This window comes from Bacillus rossius, chromosome 18, assembly GCF_032445375.1.
Source record: "Bacillus rossius redtenbacheri isolate Brsri chromosome 18, Brsri_v3, whole genome shotgun sequence".
Taxonomy (NCBI): Eukaryota; Metazoa; Arthropoda; class Insecta; order Phasmatodea; family Bacillidae; genus Bacillus; species Bacillus rossius.
The window spans coordinates 23,899,939-23,920,442 of record NC_086345.1 but is presented as its reverse complement, the minus strand read 5'-3'; the positions used below and the strand labels follow the sequence as shown (position 1 = coordinate 23,920,442).

At 35.6% G+C, this 20,504-nt stretch overlaps 2 protein-coding genes across 4 annotated transcripts in view; one reads left to right on the top strand and one right to left on the bottom strand.

Annotated features, from left to right (window-relative positions):
- The window catches only part of LOC134541254 (uncharacterized), a 28,367-nt gene extending 11,398 nt beyond the window's left edge, over positions 1-16,969 (top strand). The window contains exons 5-6 of the mRNA XM_063384531.1: positions 2,669-2,803; positions 3,987-16,969. Coding sequence (XP_063240601.1) covers positions 2,669-2,803; positions 3,987-5,060 — 1,209 coding nt within the window. The 3' untranslated portion in view covers positions 5,061-16,969. The remainder of the gene's footprint in view (positions 1-2,668; positions 2,804-3,986) is intronic.
- The window catches only part of LOC134541253 (uncharacterized), a 119,248-nt gene that overhangs the window by 68,989 nt on the left and 29,755 nt on the right, over positions 1-20,504 (bottom strand). The window lies entirely within an intron of this gene.

The following is a 20,504-nucleotide window of genomic DNA, read 5'->3' as shown; positions in this document are numbered from 1 at the left end:
ATGACTGAAAGATAAAAAAAAAAAAAATAATTTCACTAAGAAATTTATATTGATTTTCTTCAACACGGAAAATGCGTGCTTTTCGTATGTTACAAATAATATGCGATTGTAATTAAAATCAGTGTTATAATTCCAGTATATAATTATGTAACACGTTAATTTGATGTATCAGTCATGACTGTATAAGCCTTTTTAAGCGCACTTACAGTATCTTTTTATGAAATGATTTCAACATTGAACTTTCTGTACTGGCTTTAAATTTAATATGAATGTGTTTTAAGCAAACCTTCGGGAAGAAATTCTGTAAATGATGGTGAAAACTGCATTAAAAATACATTGTGTATTTTAGAAGTATGTAAGCGAACAGACAGATGTGGATAGCCCCTTTGTTTTATATTATTTAAAAAATTTTAATGTTTAAGAAATTTATATTACGCCTTTAAGGATCTATATCAAGTGGGTATCCAGCTCAAAACAAAAAATAAAGGTGGGGGATTTTTTTCGATTCATTGTATTTCCTGGTTGAATGAGTGTCATTTACGACGTACAGTTATAAACAATAACAATAGGACAACCATATGAGGGACTTTCCGAAAGTTAGTTTTGTAAATTATTTTTTTTCACACAGAAACTTCCTTGCAAAAAAAAATACCATGGCAACATTAACTATGCACCTTACACTATTTTTCGACATAGTCACCTACGACATTAAGACATTTGACATTGGAGCTAAACTTCAACTCATAATTAAATTTGTATTTATTATAAAGATTAGTTAGGACTTTTAATTGACTATATATAAACATATTAATCAGTAATATTTGGATATGTTTCTTCCGGACAGCTTAGCTATAATAGTTCGTAAAAGTAGGCTAGAATATCTGACAAATATAAACATGGCATGTGAAAATCAGAAGAAGGAAAAAAATTGGGTTAAAACGTCTTCACGTCTGATGGCTAATGCTCCATCTATATCCTTTCTTATTCCCTGGTCCAAAGTCAAAGTGACTGTTTTTATTGACGAAAATTCTAATTCATACTTACCAGCCATCAGACATTATCAATAGGGATGGGCCAATCAAATCCTCAAACACCATCAAAATTCTTAGAATCCGAAGGATTCAATAGAGGAAAAATATTTGGAGAAAAATATTAAAGGAAATAAGTTCAATTTAAAAAATTCAACAGTGATAACCTCCGAGATTTACTAGGCCAATTTTTTCTTTCCTTCATACCTGTCCTGTTAGCATTCCCCAAGATATTGTAATTTTAACATGTAAATGAATAAAATTACTATATGTATTGATTCTGCAAACTTAATTTGTGAATCAACCGTTTAAATTGTAGAATTTATTTTTTAAATGGTAGAATATTTCAACACCATATTTTTAATTTATTGTATATTATTTTATTTTTGACCCTTGACACCAAAGTTCGGATTCGAGGGGTAAATCCGAGATACACTCCTGGATTAGGATTCGACAAAATAAGTATCTGACCCATCACTAGTTACCAAGCACCATTTCCCCAATGTTTCGGGCGGAACAATATGGTGACGGTGAGGATAAAAAAAATTACTTCAGCTACGTCACACCATGCGATCTCCCGAGAGTTCCAAACTCAAGTGTGCACGTTGATTTCATACGATTTCTCGGACACACGGCATTGCAGTTTTGCACTGCTTATCGTGGAAAATAATTCAAGAACGCAAATTAAGGAATAAAAATGAAAACCTCCCACAGAGAAACAAGCTTAAATCAGCTGATGTCGAACAGACAAACACAACAATGATATTTAAGTTAGAATTTTTTTAGTCTTTGCTGTCGTCGTGCTGTCCATAATACCTTGTTTAGGTTCGTCTTTTGCGCTGTTCGACATTGGCTGATTTAGGCTTGTTTCCCTGTGGGTTTATGTTTTCGTCAATAATGTTCGCAGCCTCTCACGGCCATTCTCTGAAGTAAGCTTGGCTTCCGGGGTTGTAGCCGTGTCTGTGGCGAATAATTTCACCGACATTGCAGTCGCCATCATCAGGGAGTAACATCAGTAGGTAAATGCTCCCTGATGATGGCAGACTGCAATGTCGACCGAAACGTTGGTGAAATTATTCGCCAAGGACACTGCTACAACCCAGAAGCCAGGCTACTTTTATGTTTTCGTTCCTTTTTTTTTTTTTTTTGATCTGACGTCTAATAAATCAATGAATTCCGGCTGCACACATGAAAAAGTGTCCCGTAACGAACATTGTCCCATTACGCTCATTGTACACTTGCGCCGCATCTATCTCTCTTCCACTCGTTTGAAACAACCATCGATTTGACTTTTTCGAGGCACATTAAACTTGAAACACTCCCGTTACAGTGATAATTCGATAAAATTGATTCAATTTTATTCATAAAAAGCATGCAATCATTTCATAGACGTTTTGTCACGACGTCGTCACGTTAAAACTATCGTCCGTAAACTGACTTTGCAGACGGCCAATTTTTTTTAATTTTTTTTATATTTGTGTTCTTGAATTTCTTCCACGTCAAGACAGTTGCAAAAATTGAAGTGGCGCACGTCCGAGGGATCGTTTTTAAAACGGATTTCGCCGGACGTGTGCCGAGCGTGTGTGTGTCCGCCCTCTCACGGCGAGGGGGGGGGGGGGGTCCCCCGTATGTGTCGGCAGGAGCGGCCGTGGATCAACCCGTCCAAGAAGCTGGTGGAGAAGGCCTTGGAGAAGTGGAAGGGGTCGCACATGCGGGCGGACAACACCTCCGCCCTGACCATCCTCCTGAACCCGTGCGGGCCGTCGCGAGCCGAGGTGAGCCCCCTTTCTCTTTCACGTGAAACGACCTCGTTTTACATTGAAGCTGATTTCACGTTCTATTATTTTCGATTACTCTCCATGCAAGTAATTTGGCCAATGTGGGGCCCCACTCACCGCCAGGGACGCTAGCATCCCTGGGGTCACTAAATCCAGTCCTGGACATGAAGCAAAGCGGACCACGAGTCCAAGTGCCCAACCCCCCCCCCCCCCCCCCCAAGGGCGCCCATACCTGTGGGCAGGGTGGGTCCGTGACTTCCCCTAGCTTTCAGGCAAAGAAAAAAATTAGGTGTTCTTGAACATTTTGGGAAAATTTTGAGTCCTTTAAGGCCATTTTTGGCCATTTTTTTTCATTTGTGATGGTTTGCCCACCTCCCCCTACATATTCTGCCCCCCCCCCCCCCCCTCCCCATACAAACTTTCATATGGGCGCCCTTGCCCCCCCCCTCCCTTCCGCATGGTAGACTCTTATACTTTGTCCAACGCACTTAAAAAAAAAAAAAAAGTTTGTTAAAAATTTGGATTCACGTGCAGATAAAAAGTCATTGAATTGAATGCCAAACATTTTTTTTTTGTTTTGTATTGATAAAATATTTTTTTGATGTCTCGACCAAATTATCAACCTATGTAGTGATTTTGTGCTTTTGAAAGTGATGTAGGTTTTGTAATAACCAAAAACATATAGAGGTATATTTTACTACACGATCTAGTATTAATGCAATTTTTTTGGCTAATTATAAAATATTATTATGCTAATAGGTATTGGCCCTAATTAGTTTGGCCCAAAGGGTTTATACTGTAGAATATTTTGATGTTGTTGATTTTTTTTTATTATTATTGCAGTTTAGTTAAGTTTATGAAAATGGTACAATATATAATATACAAGATGAACACTGTATAAAATTTTTTTTATTGTTTGGATAATACAAACCACGTTATTGCAAAGTGACATAATCACTATTGAGGTTTGACAGTATTTTTTTTATTTTTTTTTTTTATAGAAATTTATTGCTTTTTAAGTTCATGACAGGTTGAACACTGTAACCGAAGCCATTGAAATTGTATTAAATTTTTTGAAATGCCACCTTCCTTTCGAGGATTCACATTCCGCATGATATACACACATGTTTAGTTGGTACTACTCGAGCTAACTCGGCTGTCGGAATGTTTTTTTCCCTAGGTCCTGTGCAATCAGACGCTGTATTCGGAGGCGCCGGAAGCTTCGGAGCCCGGCGCGCGAGCCCGCCCGTCGTCTCCCGGCCGGCTGTCGCCACATTCGTCCTCGGACGGGAAGACCACCTGCAACGGCCTCCGCAAGGGCGGTAGCGATCCCGACGAGCCCGACGTGGTCACGTTCACCAGGCACCCGATGGTGTCCTCCGGCACGGAGTACGAGGACACCAGCGAGGTGGAGTGTCTCGGCGGAGAGGAAGAGAGCGAAAGACCCGAAGGAGCGACGCAGAGGAACGGCAGCGGGTATCCGGTTCCGAAGCCCGCGGCGTGCGAACGCGATCCGCTGGCGAAGCTGCCGAGGGAAGGCCGTGACAAGGCGGCCCCCGGCAGCCCGCGGGACGGCGGCGACTGGGCGAAGAGGAGAGAGAAGCGGCCGACGACCGCCCGGGAGGTTGACGAGATCGCGGCGAAGTGCCAGCTGTTCAGGCTGTCCGATGGCGTCCGCGAGGGGCCAGCGGTAGACAGGCCGCACGCGGTACCGGACCGCCGGCTCTCAGAGAACGTGCTGGGGCGGAGCCCCGGGACGACGGATCCCGGGACTACTCGCGGCCGCAGGGCGTCGGAGGGCACGCCGCCGAGACGCAAGCCGCCGGCGTCGGGCCGCTGCGACGAGAACGACATCAACAAGCTGAACCCGGGGCACTGGAGGAAGTCCCCGGGGAGCTCCCCAGGCGGAGCGTCCTCCCGGAGGGACGGCGGCAAGCAGGGGAAGGTCTCGTCCGACGCGGAGAACCGCGGGAGCCCGAAGCCCGCTGGGGCAGTAGCGCGGAGTGATCGCGCGCTGAGGTCCAAGGGCCCAACGCTCACCCTTCTCTCCCGCAACGTCAACGGCGACGCTGTCGCGACGGCGGCCCAGGACGCCAGGAGCAAGCGCTGCCTCTCCCCGTACGTGAAGGCAGACACCAGCGCCGTGCGCCGAATCGCTTCCCCCCTGCGGAAGAAACTCAGGTCGGGCGATTGGGGCGGCGCTCGTCCGATGGTGACAAGGAGCCAGGCGAACAGAAGGCACTCCAAGCCGTGAAGTGTCGTTCGTGTCGACGGTGCCGAGAATACACGCGGTGACTCGGGAGTCGCTACGCCCGGAGTTTTCTTTTAGAACAAATTTTTTTTTTTATTCACACGTTTTTTATCTTACGGCAAACACGACGTTCGTCATACTCGAAGCAATGACAGGTTTCGCACGTTGTGTGTGGAATTAAATTAATGTACGCACGTACCGAGGCTCCACTGTTTTCTTCGACTCTTCGAAGTTTACGAGAAATTAGCTTTTTTAGAAGTTAGGTTTTACTAAAAAAAAAATTATAATATATTTGTTGATAATATATGCATACTGTATGTATTTGTACAGTAATTTAGTTTTATACATCTTTATATCTTTACATGTTTCAAACGATTACTAAGAAAACAAAAGTATATAGCCAAAGATAAAAGTTGCTATGGTATGTTAAAACTATTTCAGCATTTTTTAGTTTGTCTTTTCATGTTGGAATAATATAAGTGTATCATGTATTGAGTGTATGTGTTTTGATTATTTTCTGTGACGTAAATTTACTTTTGAAATGCAGTGGTGTTAATTTTTTTTCTCTCTTGCTAGGCCGAGCCAAATTTTATATGAAAATGAAATTAAAAATAAAATTAACTGTTCCATTGTATTTAAACTCACTATTAATCTAGCATTTCAGACATTACAATCTTTTACTCATGCAATTATAGACCTGTTATAGCATGTACGTACTCAGGGTTCGCAGGCAAGCTTAATATCCTTAATAAGTTCTTAATTTATCTTTAATTGAAAAAGGGCCCTTAAAGGTCCTTAAATTTCACTAAGAATCCTTGAAAATTCCGTAATCAAGAATGATTGCAAGTTATGGTTAAATTTTGGCATTTTACTAGACACCTGCGAGTACTCGAAATTCGAGTTTCGAGTCGAGTTTTTTAGTAATACTCGAACTCGAGCTCGTGGCTTTTCAACAACTCGAAATTCGAGCGAGCTTTTCTTGCACTGTACCTATAGAAAAAAAAACTCTCATATCGGAATAAAAGTCTTACAACACTATTATCCTTTACTTTATAATGTAACATGATCGACCGTATACATGAACACATCATTTTTACGTACCCGGGATTTACGAATTTCCGTGATTAATTTTTTTTACTTCTATAATTTTCCGCATAGCATTAATGTATCACTTTCCTCCTTTATGCGGAAGTATTTCCCGCCTTATGCGGAAACATTTCCCGCATTTTACTATAAAAAGCATTTAAATTGTCCGGGGTCTCATCATTTACACCATTAAATGTGTGATATAAAGTCCCGTTTAACATTTTTATGAAAATTCCTGCCAGTAATGGCGCACGTAAATATAAATATGAAGAAAATACAAATGAACAACAACTTACGAAGAAATATGGATGATGTACCATAACTACAGTACAATTCCAATAGTTATCTTAAGATAATTACCATAAAAAGAACTAAAGATTCTTTGTAGATACCATAACTACTGCAGAAGCATGATAGTTACCACATTTGCACTATAGTTGCCGTAATAACCGAGATGTGTATTTACCGTGATGGTAATGTATTTATTTAGGACATATTAAAATTAAAGAACATTATTGAAAAAAAAAGGATGTTAAATCTTGATATGTACGGTTGGCACATGTTGCTAAGAAATAATGTGATCTGAAAGAATGTAGTACTACTACGAAAAGTGAAAAGGGTACTCGTGGATTTTTAGGTTATGGCAGTCTCTTTCGTTTTTCAGTAATATCGGTCGAAAATTAACAAGAGTATTGGAAGTTGGCAGAAATGCCGATTCAACTAAATATTGGCAAAATCGGCTTCTTCAGTACAGCTCTACATTTGATGACATGAGTAAACATATTTCAGACTACAGGACATTGAAAAAGACTTTAATTTCCATGTAGGTTTATTGTGCGTAAGTTTTTTTTGCAAGTGTAAATTGAATTAAGTAAAATGCTTCTATTTTTATTACTTTAAATTGATTAAACTTAATGACAAGTTACAGATATTTGACACTAATTTTGAGGTTAAACAATTTGGTAAATATGTAGAGTAACGGTATATGCGAAAAAAAAATGCTAAAAATCTGAAAATACTTTTATTCTATGCTCTTTCACTTCCTCTTTTCAAATCAACCGGCGGAGATAAGAAATTCCAAATACTTTAGGAATATCGAATTTTTTAATTTAGTAGGCTAACAATGATAATGGTTTCTTTTTTTATTTCCATATTTTTCTCAAAAGTTCTCACATTTTATTACTCCATCACAGTAAATTTATGTGCAATAAACTTAAAAAAAAACTCGAACTCGACTCGATACTCGCGAGTATTTTAGCAAACTCGCTCGAGCTCGACTCGAAGTGAAAATCTTCTGCTCGCAGACGCCTACATTTTACCGTGTTCTATCGGATAATCGTCACACATTTTATACTAAAACCAAGTTTGAAAAGTAGGGGTGCGACGTTTATGGGAGAAAAAAAATATATTTGTTAGGTAAAATTATTCATAAACATAAAACCCATTCATGGAAAGTACGTTTATCTAAAAGTGGAGTATACAAGAGCACGCAGAACAATTTAAATTAATAAGTCATTCAATAACAACCTTTTCTTCAACTTTAAATAGAAAAAAAAAAGTGAATTTAAATGCGAGCCTGAACTAACGCTCAACTACCGTCGTAGTACACACCACGAAAGAGTGCGGGCCATCAAATGTAGTTAACTCGGCACTCGACAGAGAGCGCGCGTTGCATTCAGTCTGCGAAATATCGATATTCATCTACGTGTGCGCGCTCTATACGGGAAGCAACATAACCAAACATGAATGATGCCAACTAGTGCTGGCTACAATTTTTATAAGCGGTACACCGCGGCGGCGCAGATGAACATATAAAGGATGTAACGTTTAAAAACGTCTTGGAAAAAGAAAATTTACACATCAGACAACTTCGTATTTCCGTTAATTAAATAAGTAAAATAGTTAATTTCCAAATAAATATTAGATTTATACTTTAAAATACATCGTTTTATACGGAAAAGATACCTGCACAGAGTGCTCGGAATCTGCGGGACCAAAAACGTCATGCAACGTTTACGCGAGAAGTTTTTTTATCCAAATTCTGACGCTCTAAAATATGGGTTGCGACGATTATGTGATAAAAGAGGGTAATACTAGAAATATTTTCGCTAAGCTGAATCAAATTGTTAATATATATCTGAACAAGGCAATATTACACTTATATAATGAAATACTGAAATGAATGAATAAAAAAATTACATTTTAATTGGTAATAGTAAGTAAGGTTAAAGAATATCTGTATCATATTTTTAACGATAACAAGTAAAAAAAAAAGTAGCAAAATAATTTACAAAAAAAATTATTTTTAAAAATTACAATGAATAAAGAATAACATTTTTATGCAGTTAGTTAAGTAAAACTGCATTAACAAAAATAAACTGAGTTATTTTGGCATAGATACATTAAAACTCCATATTTTATATACTATATAATTTTACTTTCGGTAGCAGAACCACAGGATGATTATTGTAATACCTGACTACTCATACAAGCTTAAAAAAACACCTTAAAAAATCAGCTTATTAAAGCTCAAATTACAATAAATGGAAGGAAAAAAAACCCTACATTCATATAACTAGGGACTTTCCTTTCTCTGTCTCTCTTTTCCAAATCTGATGATACGTTTGTTCCCACACCAGGCGGGGAACCACCGTTTGTGTGTCTTCTCTTTCTCACTCTAATGTCTAACACTTACGTAATTCATCATTACATTGCATCTCCTGCTTCCAGACAAAAATATAATGGAAAAATAAGTAAAGAAAAATACTAAATGACTTCACCTGAAAACTTAACCCACCAGCAAAATAGGTAATAACTTTCAGCGGCTTTATAAATTTTGAATCAACTATATTAACAAGACACTTAAAAACATGAACCAATGAGAAATATGAGCTTATATGTATTGCTAACTTACTACTACCTCTGAAACATAATCTGCTGTTTACATGAAACAGAAAAGCTAAATCAGGCACTGAAAATGATCAGAAAACACCCAATAAAATTAGGTATGTATGCCAATGTTTTATATGTTGCGAGGGTAAGGACCTGCAATGCTACAACGTTTTAAACGAGCTTAAAGCCGTTACTCATCTTACGTGACGACACTTGTGTAGTTTTCGCATGGAGGTCACGCCCAGGCAGTACTTATGCCGCTGTTGCTCGGAAAAGGCTAGGGAAGAGGTGTGGGTTTTTTTACCTTCGCTTGTATACTTGTATCCACACTTTCAATCTCCACACTGTATGATACTTTATAGGTACTACTAAGTTCTTTTTCGTGTGTAATATCTTAGCGCTCGGTACACAGCATTTGGTAAGAGTAATTTCGTGTATCTGGGGCGGATAGCGCAAACCAGAGTTCAGAAAGCCCTAGGGATACTCTTATGTTATTAATTGTTAGAATTTTAACAAGATGGGCAATATTTCAATAAAATTCCTCGTCAAAAAATCAGGTTCAAAGCCGGTGTTCACGGTACTTTGTAAAGTCTTTTTCGCTTTTAAATTTTGTGTCCGAGTTTTGTACTATTAAGTGAATTTGCTCGTTAACCGAGGTTAGATGTAACACGTCTGGTGAATACTGATCGACTTGCTCACTTTATATTATATATATTCTGTAGAAATTAAAGGAAAACTGGATAGAATTGATACCTTTACATATGGTCGAAAAGTTCCATTCACCTCCGGTCTTATTTTTTAATTTTCATTCTTGAGCAGTTGGCGATCTAATGCAGTGATTTTTTGCGTTTTGAAAGCTATAAAATAAATATAAGGTTTTTTTTTTTTTGTCTTGTCAAGGCTTGCTGGGAGGGGTGGGGAGAGATGTGTTTCATTAGAATTAACAAATGACGAATCAATTTTTTTTTTTTAAATTCTTCATAGAGAATGTAGTGTTTTAGAAATATAGCCCATCTAATCTGGGATTGAGATTCAGTTCGAATTTCGTCACGGATGACGAAACTTTCTAATTTTGTTTGGCTTGGCTTTGCTTGGCGTCATAATTTAGGAATTATTTTCTCACTTTGTTCCGGTTGGTTGCATTTGATATACATACACACATTAGCTATCTAGATACTTCTGATCAAGCAAGAATCATAGATGTAAGCACAGTCGTTGGTTTGTGTGTGATTATAACACTAATCAGGAATAAACCAATTATTTTCATCGTCCTGAAATGGGCTTCTTGAAACCAAACGGAGTCTGTCTGGATGGTTATTACTTTTGGAGAAGTGGTCTCAGTTTGTTAATTTATTTATTGAAGAAGTAACATTTTTAGTTGTGTTGATCATGTAGTACTGGTTTATGAAACCGACTTTGTAGTTGCATCTTGTATTGCATTGAAAACATGTGTGATGTTTCATTTTATATTTTGCTGACTCCTCGTTTATTCTTTTGACGTATTTTTTTGTGGATGTGATACCTTTTGTAATTAGTAATTACCAACCTTTTTTTTTTGTCACTTGTGAGATATTTCTATCGTAAAGTATATTTACGACCTAATGTACATATGCTGTTGTAACGCTTTGTAAACTAGCCTGTGTAATTAGGTTTTTGTGTTGAGCTTGCTGGTTTTATTCTCTAGTACTTTTTTTTCTTTTTAGACACATTTTGGTTTGGTTTTGGTTAACAGACTAGATGGAAATGGAGTAATTTTGAATAATTTAAGATTTTATAAATATTCATATTCACACCACTCTCTCGGATATTTGCTTTAGTATAATCTGAATTAATTTATGATTGTAACTTGTGGACTTACACTTTGGAAAAAGTTGGCCTGTCCGAAGTTTCGACTAAGCGAATCAGGCAAAGCTCTTCAAATATTTGATCTGATGTCGCCAGTAAATTTTGCCGTTTGTTTTATTTGGAACTTTGGTTGTATGTGAAGCTTTGCTTTCGTTGCAAAGCTAACATCGGAAGTCTTAAGATTCGCTCATGAAAATATTTATTAATTTTTTTTTGCATTGTCTTTCCAATTTTTCTTGAATAAAGTTTTTAAAAATCAAAAAAGTGGCACTCCATTTGCTTTTTATGGATGCTCAATTTTAATATTATGTATGTTTATTTCATAATTTTTATTGAATGATGTTATACATAGGGCCCAGTCGGTTAATGAATACATTTCAAACATTACAAATTCTTAATGATATTTATTTTTTACTTCAATCCCGTACTTTACAAGTGAAATACAGCTTCGCCGAGAATATTGAATATTCGCAATTGATTCGACTTCACATGTATTTATAAAATTCTTTTTGATACTAGTTTCACTTCAAAAATCTGGCATTCGCACAGGCTTAGTTAGGCAAAAGAATTTTTTAAATTTCTGACAGTATTTTTTTTTTTGTTCGGTATACAAAAACTTGTTGCTGTGGATATTGCGAAAGTGCATGTCTGTCTGAAACATTTTTAATTTGTTGAGAAATAAAATTTATGAAGAAATTAAAAAAATTTTTTTGTTAAGTTTATATTTTGCTTACATGTGCTGAAAATTTGTGACTTGTGGGGGAAAAAATCACATAAATTGCTGGCTTTGGTAGAAGATATTTTTCTTAAAGACAACTATTTTTTGAAGCACACATGTAACATTCGACACACATCTATTTTTAGTTGGGAATAAAATTTGTAAGAAATTACTTGATTATGCCATCAGTTACATCTGTTTTCATGAGCCATTTGATTGCATAGTAATTCTGTGCTCTCTCTTGCTTAAACATGACCGAGTATAACCGAGTCTAAATTATAAATTGAGAAAGCAGTGGTTATAATTGTAATGAGAAAAAAAAAAGATGACATACGTATGGCAAATCTGTACGGACAAGAATCTCGTGCCAGACTGGTATTTACTAGTTTTTTTAACATAAATTACCGATAAAAGTGTTTTAATTTCCAATAACAAAGTTTAATTCCCTTCCTGATGAAGTATGTAAATGTAATTTCTTTTACAGCAATGTGTGGGAACATTGTACTCTTTTTATAACATAATCACCAATAAACAAGTCTTCTGTTTTTTACATGAATTACTCGACAAAAATAAAAAATTTTCATTAAAGATTGTTAAATCATCATCTTGATGACATAGTTATATTTTTTCTGTGTTATATCCTTTTGTTCATACAATATCTACTGCAAAATTTTCTAAAATGATTATGAAAACACATCACTCACGGGGCGTGTTGGCATCGTAAAGTAAACTGTGTCTTTGATACATCAGGATAAATATGAAAGGGTCAGGGAATTTCAAATTTTATGAAGATTCAAGGAAATATACTATACATGAGCTAATTCAAATGAAACGGACATAGTGTCTTACAGAATCAGCGAATAAACAGAATGCTTGTAATTCATCACACACAAATAAAGTTATTTTGCTAAACGTGCTATCGTTAATTTTTACCGAAATGCATATTGCGCAGTAAGAAATTGCGGAAGAAGAAAGTAAAGAAACGAGGAAGTTTGCCAATAAAAACATTAAATAGTTCACAGAGTACAAAAAAAAATTTATTGAATTTGTGTGTAACTTAAACCTTCAAAACCAGTGTTTCACTTGTAATCTTTGAATGTTTTGGGAGAAATTAAGTTCAGTTTATCATGCAAGTCTTTGCATGTGCTTTTTGCTAGTTAATTTTTATTATTATTATTTTACAATTTATGTGCCACTTACAAATAAAAATTTTTTTTAACTATCACAGTTGTTTGTTGGTAGTACTGGATTAATTTGTGTAGCAATCATTTACTTGATTAATATCGCTCATAAATCAACCTGTCAGTTGTTTCTTTACATTTTAAACCAGAAAATCTGTATTTTTTTTTTTGTGTGATGTTTTGGTGACCATGTGGTTTAATCTGCACGTACCATTGAGTGTTGGGAGGTAATGTCATCGAAACATAGAACTCAAAAACTCAATTTTAATTTAATTTTTATCGAGAAATTGATTTATATTCACGTATGATAACCTAGAGGTGATGACTTTCACCGTGTTATTTCCTGAATTTATTCACGTCATAAGTACGTCCATTCTCCCCTCCACATAATTTCTTTACGCAGTTAAAAAGCCGGTGGCGTGAATGGTTTATAATAAGCTTTGGTCCAGGACACCGCATGTGCTGGACAGAATTAGCGAGTTCGTAGGACATGACGAATTCACTAATGGATAAAAACAATAATTATGTAAAGCAGTCTACTATCCGAGGTCAGGCACTTTACCAGAAAAGGGGGGGGGGGGGGAAGCCGGAGTTTATTCCCTGGGAACCGTATTTGTGGGCGCGCTAAACTGGCAGAGTAATTATTACTACAGATATTTATTCAAATGTAATATTATTCTGGAGTGGCAGATGGACTGAATTATTTGTTTTGAAAGATGGTATTTTTCGCGTACTATATCCAACGTGTGATGTATCAAAAATGAAAACAACTGCAGATAATTATGTTTATTTACCATTGGTCAAAAATACTTAGGAATACCTATTGGGATTAAAATAAGTTGTGTGTGATATGAGGTGTGCCGGGGAAAGGTTTTAGTTCGGTTGGTTTGATTTAAAAAAAAAAAAAAAAAGTGGGGGGGGGTGTCAATATGAGTTCTTGCCCCCCCCCCCCCCCCCCCCACCCTGTGTGGAAACTATTCTTAGTTACTTCCCTGCCCGAGGTAAGCCGTGAAATAGTGATTTGTATAATTCAAGCAAACAGCTGGGCGTGGACCAAAAGATTGCGAAGTTGAAAACGAAAGGTAGTGGCGGCGACAGACCGGCCTCTTCGCGTGCCCTATAGGTAGGCCACCCGCCCGTTACAAACATTTGGAAAAGCGTGCCACCGGTAAAAGGAATGGCTGCACACAAACCTCACTACTTGCACTTAGCACAATGGCTGCAAACAATGATTGATCAAGCAAACTGTATGTAAAACAAACAAAGGAGGAAAGCAGAAAGAATGGTGTAGTTTTTCTTTAGGGTGACAAGGGATGGGAAAAGCTGGGAGACAAAGGACATGGAGGAGGAATCGTGTGTGGAAGATAAAAAAAAAGTGGAGAAGAACGGAAAGAGGAAGGCAAGTATCCCTGGTGAGGATGGGATAGGAGTGGAATGGGATCGAGGGGGAAAGATACTAGATGTGAGAGGAGGGATAGACCTGTTGAGGAATTTGGGTTTGGTGGGGGGGAGGGGGGTAATTCCTTGCCACCAGGCAGAAGTCCAATCACAAGTTTTATCGATCAATCCAATCAACAAAATTATAACCAAGGCCTGCTTCGTGACTGTACGGCAATGTTCGGGTCTCGGAACATTTATTACGTTTTAATTAAAAGAACCCTTCTTGAAGTGATCACTCCATCCACTAAAAAAAAAAAAAAATGGTTGTCCGTAAAGTCGGTTTACGGACAATAGTTAAACGTGACGTCATAACAAAACATTAATGAAATGATTGCATACTTTTATGAATAAAATTGAATCATTTTTATTGAATTATCACTATTTTGTATGGATACAAAGAAGGAGTGAAATGAAATCTACAATTTAATTGATAAATTGACTTTTATTTGCACTCATTAATTCAAATATGTTTATTACTTTAACGAAGACATTATTTTAACTATAACTTTTATACATGTTTGCTATTTAACTTCTTCCAATCTGTGTTCTTCTGTTACGGATAGGTCGATGATAGGAAAAGTAGGAAACGAATGGGAGTGTTTCAAGTTTGATGTGTCTCGAAAAAGTCAAATCGATTGTTGTTCCAATCGAGTGGAAGAGAGATAGATGCGGCGCAAGCGTACAATGAGCGTAACGGGACAATGAGTCATCCTTTTTTGTGCGTGCAGCTGGCGTTCATCGATTTATTAGACGTCGCCACGTCAAAATACAAAACACTAGGGAGCCAATAAAAAAAAAATACATATCAATATATTTACTAAATTTATGGTAACGTAGCACCAGATTACTGCGCTGTCCTGTGGTACTTCATATTAACTTTATAATTAAAAAAAAAGTAATTAACAAAAGTTGTATTTTTAAGAGTAAAATTTGGAATGTTTCTTGTTGTATTTCATGAAGATCATTGAATAACTCCCCATTTTGGTTTAAACCATTGTTGTGATCAATTTTTTTTAATAGCTTTCAGTGTTTAAAATTTTACCTCAGATCAACCATAGAAAATAATTAATGGAATTTCATGTTATTTCCAATGACCACTGACTTTTCCTGTAAAATAATATTTTTTTTAATTGTTTTTTTTTTACAGGTTCCCCTACTCTCTTCATAATGTACCTATACAACTGTAATAACTATCAAAAGGCACTATATTGTGGTCTTAGAAAAATCGTCATAAACTGGTGAAATTTAAAGTATATTAAAACTTACGATTATCAATAGTATACCAGATAATGTTGTGAACAAGCAGATCTGGCAACAAGGCGTGCTCTTAAGCTGTGTACTGCGATCTTAAGTGTGAGATTATAGAGAGCAGGTGGCAAGTCGTCACCTTAAGATCAAATGTCGATAATAATCACAGTTGCACCACTGTGTTATTCCAGAAAACCTTCATTTAAAATGTAATCTGCAAATTAAAATACTAGTGATGGTTGGTATCCGAAGCTTGAATTCAAATCCTCGAGAGTAATTCTAACAAATCCCTCGAATATAAATCTAGGCATCAAGGATAAAAAGCAAAATAATGTAAAAAATTTATATATATATATATATATATATATATATATATATATATATATATATATATATATATATATATATATATATATATATATATATATATAACTGCTGTGTTGAAACATTCTTCACTTTGAAATGGTTGTTCCACAAGCTAATTTTCCAGAATCAGTACCTACTGTAATTTTATTTACATAATTACACGTTAAAAGTACAATTTCTTGGGGAATGGTGATCGGTCAGGCAGGAAGAAATAAATTAATTAGTAAACTTCAGAGGTTATCAGTGTTCAATTTTGTAGTTTATTTCCTTTAATATTTTTTGTTAGGATCTTTTTTTTCCCTTTAACTTCGAATCCAAATACTAAGGATTTGATGGGCCTATCCCTAATAAATACGTGGCAAACCAAGGCAGAATGTGAGCAAAACTGATTCAACAGTGCTGATGGTATAGTGAACTACTCAAAGGAACCAATACCATCTAGTACTACTATTCAATTTTTAAAAATAAATGAAGTATTTAAATTCAACACCATGTTATTTTTGTAGATGAAATTTTAGTTTACAGGAACTTGTGACAAAAGAGGATTGATTTCCTGTTCTTAAAGAGTTTAGTAAATTCAATAAATAAGAGTCCATTTTTTTTTTTCACAATTATATAGTCAATTTACATTGAAGCAAAAACTGACATCAAAAAGAAATATGATGAATCAATTATAGTATATTGTATAGCAATTTGGTCTGAAGAATTTATGAAATAATTATTGTAAGTTATTAAATAAAATTTACTTTTAGGGTGTGAAAACAGGTAGAACTGAGTCAAATTCTCTTAAGTTTTCTGTTATTTAACCTTCCCTTTTCCATTTTCACTGTATCAGAAAAAATTCATGACTACAAAAAAAAGTGTGCTGTTACTACCCATTTAAGTGTTTTAAGTTCAGGTCACAGTTTTGTTGTGGCAGCAAAAATGTTTTCTTAATGTAGTTTAATGGATACCAAAAATGTCAGTGCAGTGTATTTTGTTTTAGATTATGCATCGTAACATTATGTACAAAATCAAGTGTCTTTATCATTAAAATAAAAATAAAAATGCACCTGCTTATTTTATTAGGCAAAATTGTTTAATTATTTATTCTTGCTTAAAATGTACTGCTTAAATGTGTTAAAAAAAAATTTAGTATTGTATTGTACTTTATTTTTTACTTCAGGTAATAAATAAAGGTATTGTTTTATTATCTATTTTAATGTTACATGAAAAATAAAATATGTATCATAAAAAAACTGTCTGCATATTTTTATCTTGTGAATATTTTATTCTGGGATGAAAAACAGGTAAGTTTTTGCATTAAGCTTCAATATTTGCTTTAAAGTTATCTTGGGTCGTGTTCCAACCTGTTTGGCAGTCTGTGATTTGTGGTCGATCATTGTTGGTTTGTATTGGGTACTTGTGTTCGGAGAATACAACATAAACTTAATTAAAATTCAAAACAACAGTATAATAAACACATACATTTACTTGGTTCATGTGCATAATGCCTAAATGGATGAAAATGGTAGGTATAGTAAAATTTAAAAAAATAATATAATTGGGACATTTCATGTAGCTACCTATTTAACAAAAGTTTTTTGTACTTTATATGATGAAATTGAACTAACATTGTGGTGATTTGGTCATTTCTTATTTTTAAGCTATGGAGTTTATAAATTTAATTTTTTAGTCAGTTTTTTTAACTTTTAAACTTGCATTTTTTTTTTTCTCTCCAAATTTGAAAACAAAGCAAGGTCATGTAGTGATGAGATGATGGACTTAAATCCAGACGGATTGGAATTCATATCTGGCCAACCTGACTTCGATTTTGTGCAGTTTTGGGAAATGCAGTTCTGCCACTACTTGGGTCTGTCTTCGGGAAGTAGGAAAGAATTGGCTTCCTTCTCTGAGCTTGTTAAAAATTTATAATATGCAGAGATGCTTCACTGAAGGTCCTGTCACACTTAAAATTTCGCTTCCCAACACCTTCCAGATGTTCTATTGGCAACAGACTTGTAATTTTTGTCCTACCATCAGGCTAAACACACACATTAAAAAGACATTTTTGAACTTAGCCAGCCCCCTTTTCCCTTGATTCTCCCCTCCCCCTCCCTCAATTGCCAAGCCCATTATAAAAAACGTGGCCATAACCGTAAATGTGATATGTGCTATTTCATTATATTTTTTATTTATTCAAATTTTGTTTGGCACAATTAAGGCATGTAGCCTACACCTTCTTTTACATTGAACCACGATACATAAACAACGTATAATAAGTAAAATCTGGAAATAAACTGTGAAATTACAGCAATTACTGATGAATCATCCACCAATTCAACATCCAAGATTAGTACTAACAAAAAACCATTTTAAATATGGTTTTAGGTAGAAGAATAATTATGATGCTGTCATTATCTCTCTCACATATACACATTCATTCAGTATTACCTGTAAGCGTAACTGTGAATTATAAGAGCAATAGATTTGTAAATTTGGTCCTATGAGGTAAATCTGAGCCAAAAAAAGGGGGTTGTCTGTAAAGTCGGTTTACGGATGATAATTTTACGTGATAACGTCATAAGAAAACATTGATGAAAAATTGCATACTTTTTTAATTTTCAAATATTATTTACAGTTTTTTGCAAATTTAATTTAAATAATTTGTTTAAATATAACTACGAACAATTAGTTAGAAAGACCCGATTTAACCTATTTGATATTATAGAAGATTTTCTCGACCGGTGGTTGGCTGGTTCTTGCACGCTCGGCTCAGGCGGAACGTGACAATGGGTCATGCTTTTTTGTGCGTGCAGCCAGCATTCCATTTATAAGACGTTATCACGTCAAAAAAATTCCAAACTCCTATGAGGCCACGGGATATTTTGCTTTCCCCGCTCTTACTCGGTGGACCTGAAAATCCGACAACGTTCGAACATTCAGTTACAGATCTCGAGGGTTTAAAATCAATATGTCCATAAATTGACATTCCCGGGTCTGATGATGCTTCTCTCAGCTGATAAATATCAGTGAAGAGATGAAAGGAGCTAAACTACCAGGAAAGCGAAATGGTTTCCACTCTTGTGTTCGACTGGGTTGTTGTGACTGGTAAGCCAAATGCGAAACACATGCTAACGTACCTACCTGTGATTGGAACAAATAACTTGTATGTTCAGTTACACATGTTTTTTTTTGGGAGAGAAAAAAAAAGCAACATCAGTAGAACTTTTATCAGCTGATGAAAAGAAATGTGAACAACACTTCCTTGGAAGGAAAATAGAACATACTTAAACTGCTATTCAAGCAGGACATACAGTACATTAGAGATTACATGCAACATGCATAATCAAAATTTAAACGAACTTTAATGTAGCCTATTTAATTTCTCATTTGGAATTTTTCCCAATTTTCTAGCATAAAAATTACGGATTTTCAAGATGGCGTATGTAATGATAATTGCAGCGGTTAGGTCAAAATTCAAGATGGCGGTTGTGGTAAAAGAAATTTTATTCAATTGTTTAATTATTAATTATTTTTAGAGTTTTATTAATATATTACATGATTACTCTCGCCGGGAATCGAACCGAGGAACGTAATAGATTAAGTAACTAAACAATTGAGGTACGTAATTTTTTTATATTTTTTTGGTTAAAATTAAAGAATTTTAATTTTATGGTCAAGGTCATCAAAGATGGCCGACAGATGCTTAGGGTGGCTGGTCATTGGGGAATTTAAGCTTTTTTTGAAAAAGTTTGGTTGTTTCTAAGGCTTGAGATTTTTCGTATTCCGAATTTTTGAATTTTTGAGGAATAAAACAGTAAATTTTCCCTCAAAATGGGAATTTTTCCCTCGAAATACCAAAATTTTTTGACACAAAGACATTTTGAAAAATTTTGAGTCCAAGATGGCTGACGTGACATCACGATCCACAGATTGAATCCCAGCATCGACACCACAAGCCTTAGGCCTGGGCCCGGATGCCCTGTTTTATACTACTTTCATGTTCCGATACATCGACATAATTCGGAAAACTCTGATGTAATAATTTATTTTAATTGTTTTTAAATGTTATAATTATATGTTATTTGTGCTAAAGCTTCACATTTACGTATATTTTTGTCAACATTTTGCAGAAGCTATGGCGATGTTTACATCGCTAAATAATGTAATCATTGAACAATTGACTATGGGAAGTTTTCATAGATTTGTTTCCCTTAAAAAAAATTTCGCGTAATTTTGGGTCAATATGCAAATGTCGTAAGTACTGTTTCACATAGTAAAAGTTTGCTTCAGTAAACGTCAAACTTTTGTTGAATTTTATCATTACATCCCTTGAAACATATAGGTAACAGTTTTGTTTTGGGTGGACAATGTATTTTACATTCAGACTACTTCCAACATTTTCTTCTAGCACATTCTCCAGTTTTTAAGGGCAATCTTAATTACCTCGTTTAGGGTAAAATTTCAATCCGGATTGAACCTGGAGTGGAGTGAACTCTGAGTGAATGTGTAACGAATATAGACTGACGAAATGCGTTTATGGTAAATACCACAATCCAGATTGAAATGTAAACAAGATCGAAGCTGGAGTCAACATGGAATGAAAATTTTGTGGTGCGATGCTCCACTTGTCTCATTGTTCCGTTTTCCTTTGTAAAAACTTGCCTTCAATCCTTTCCATTTAATTAT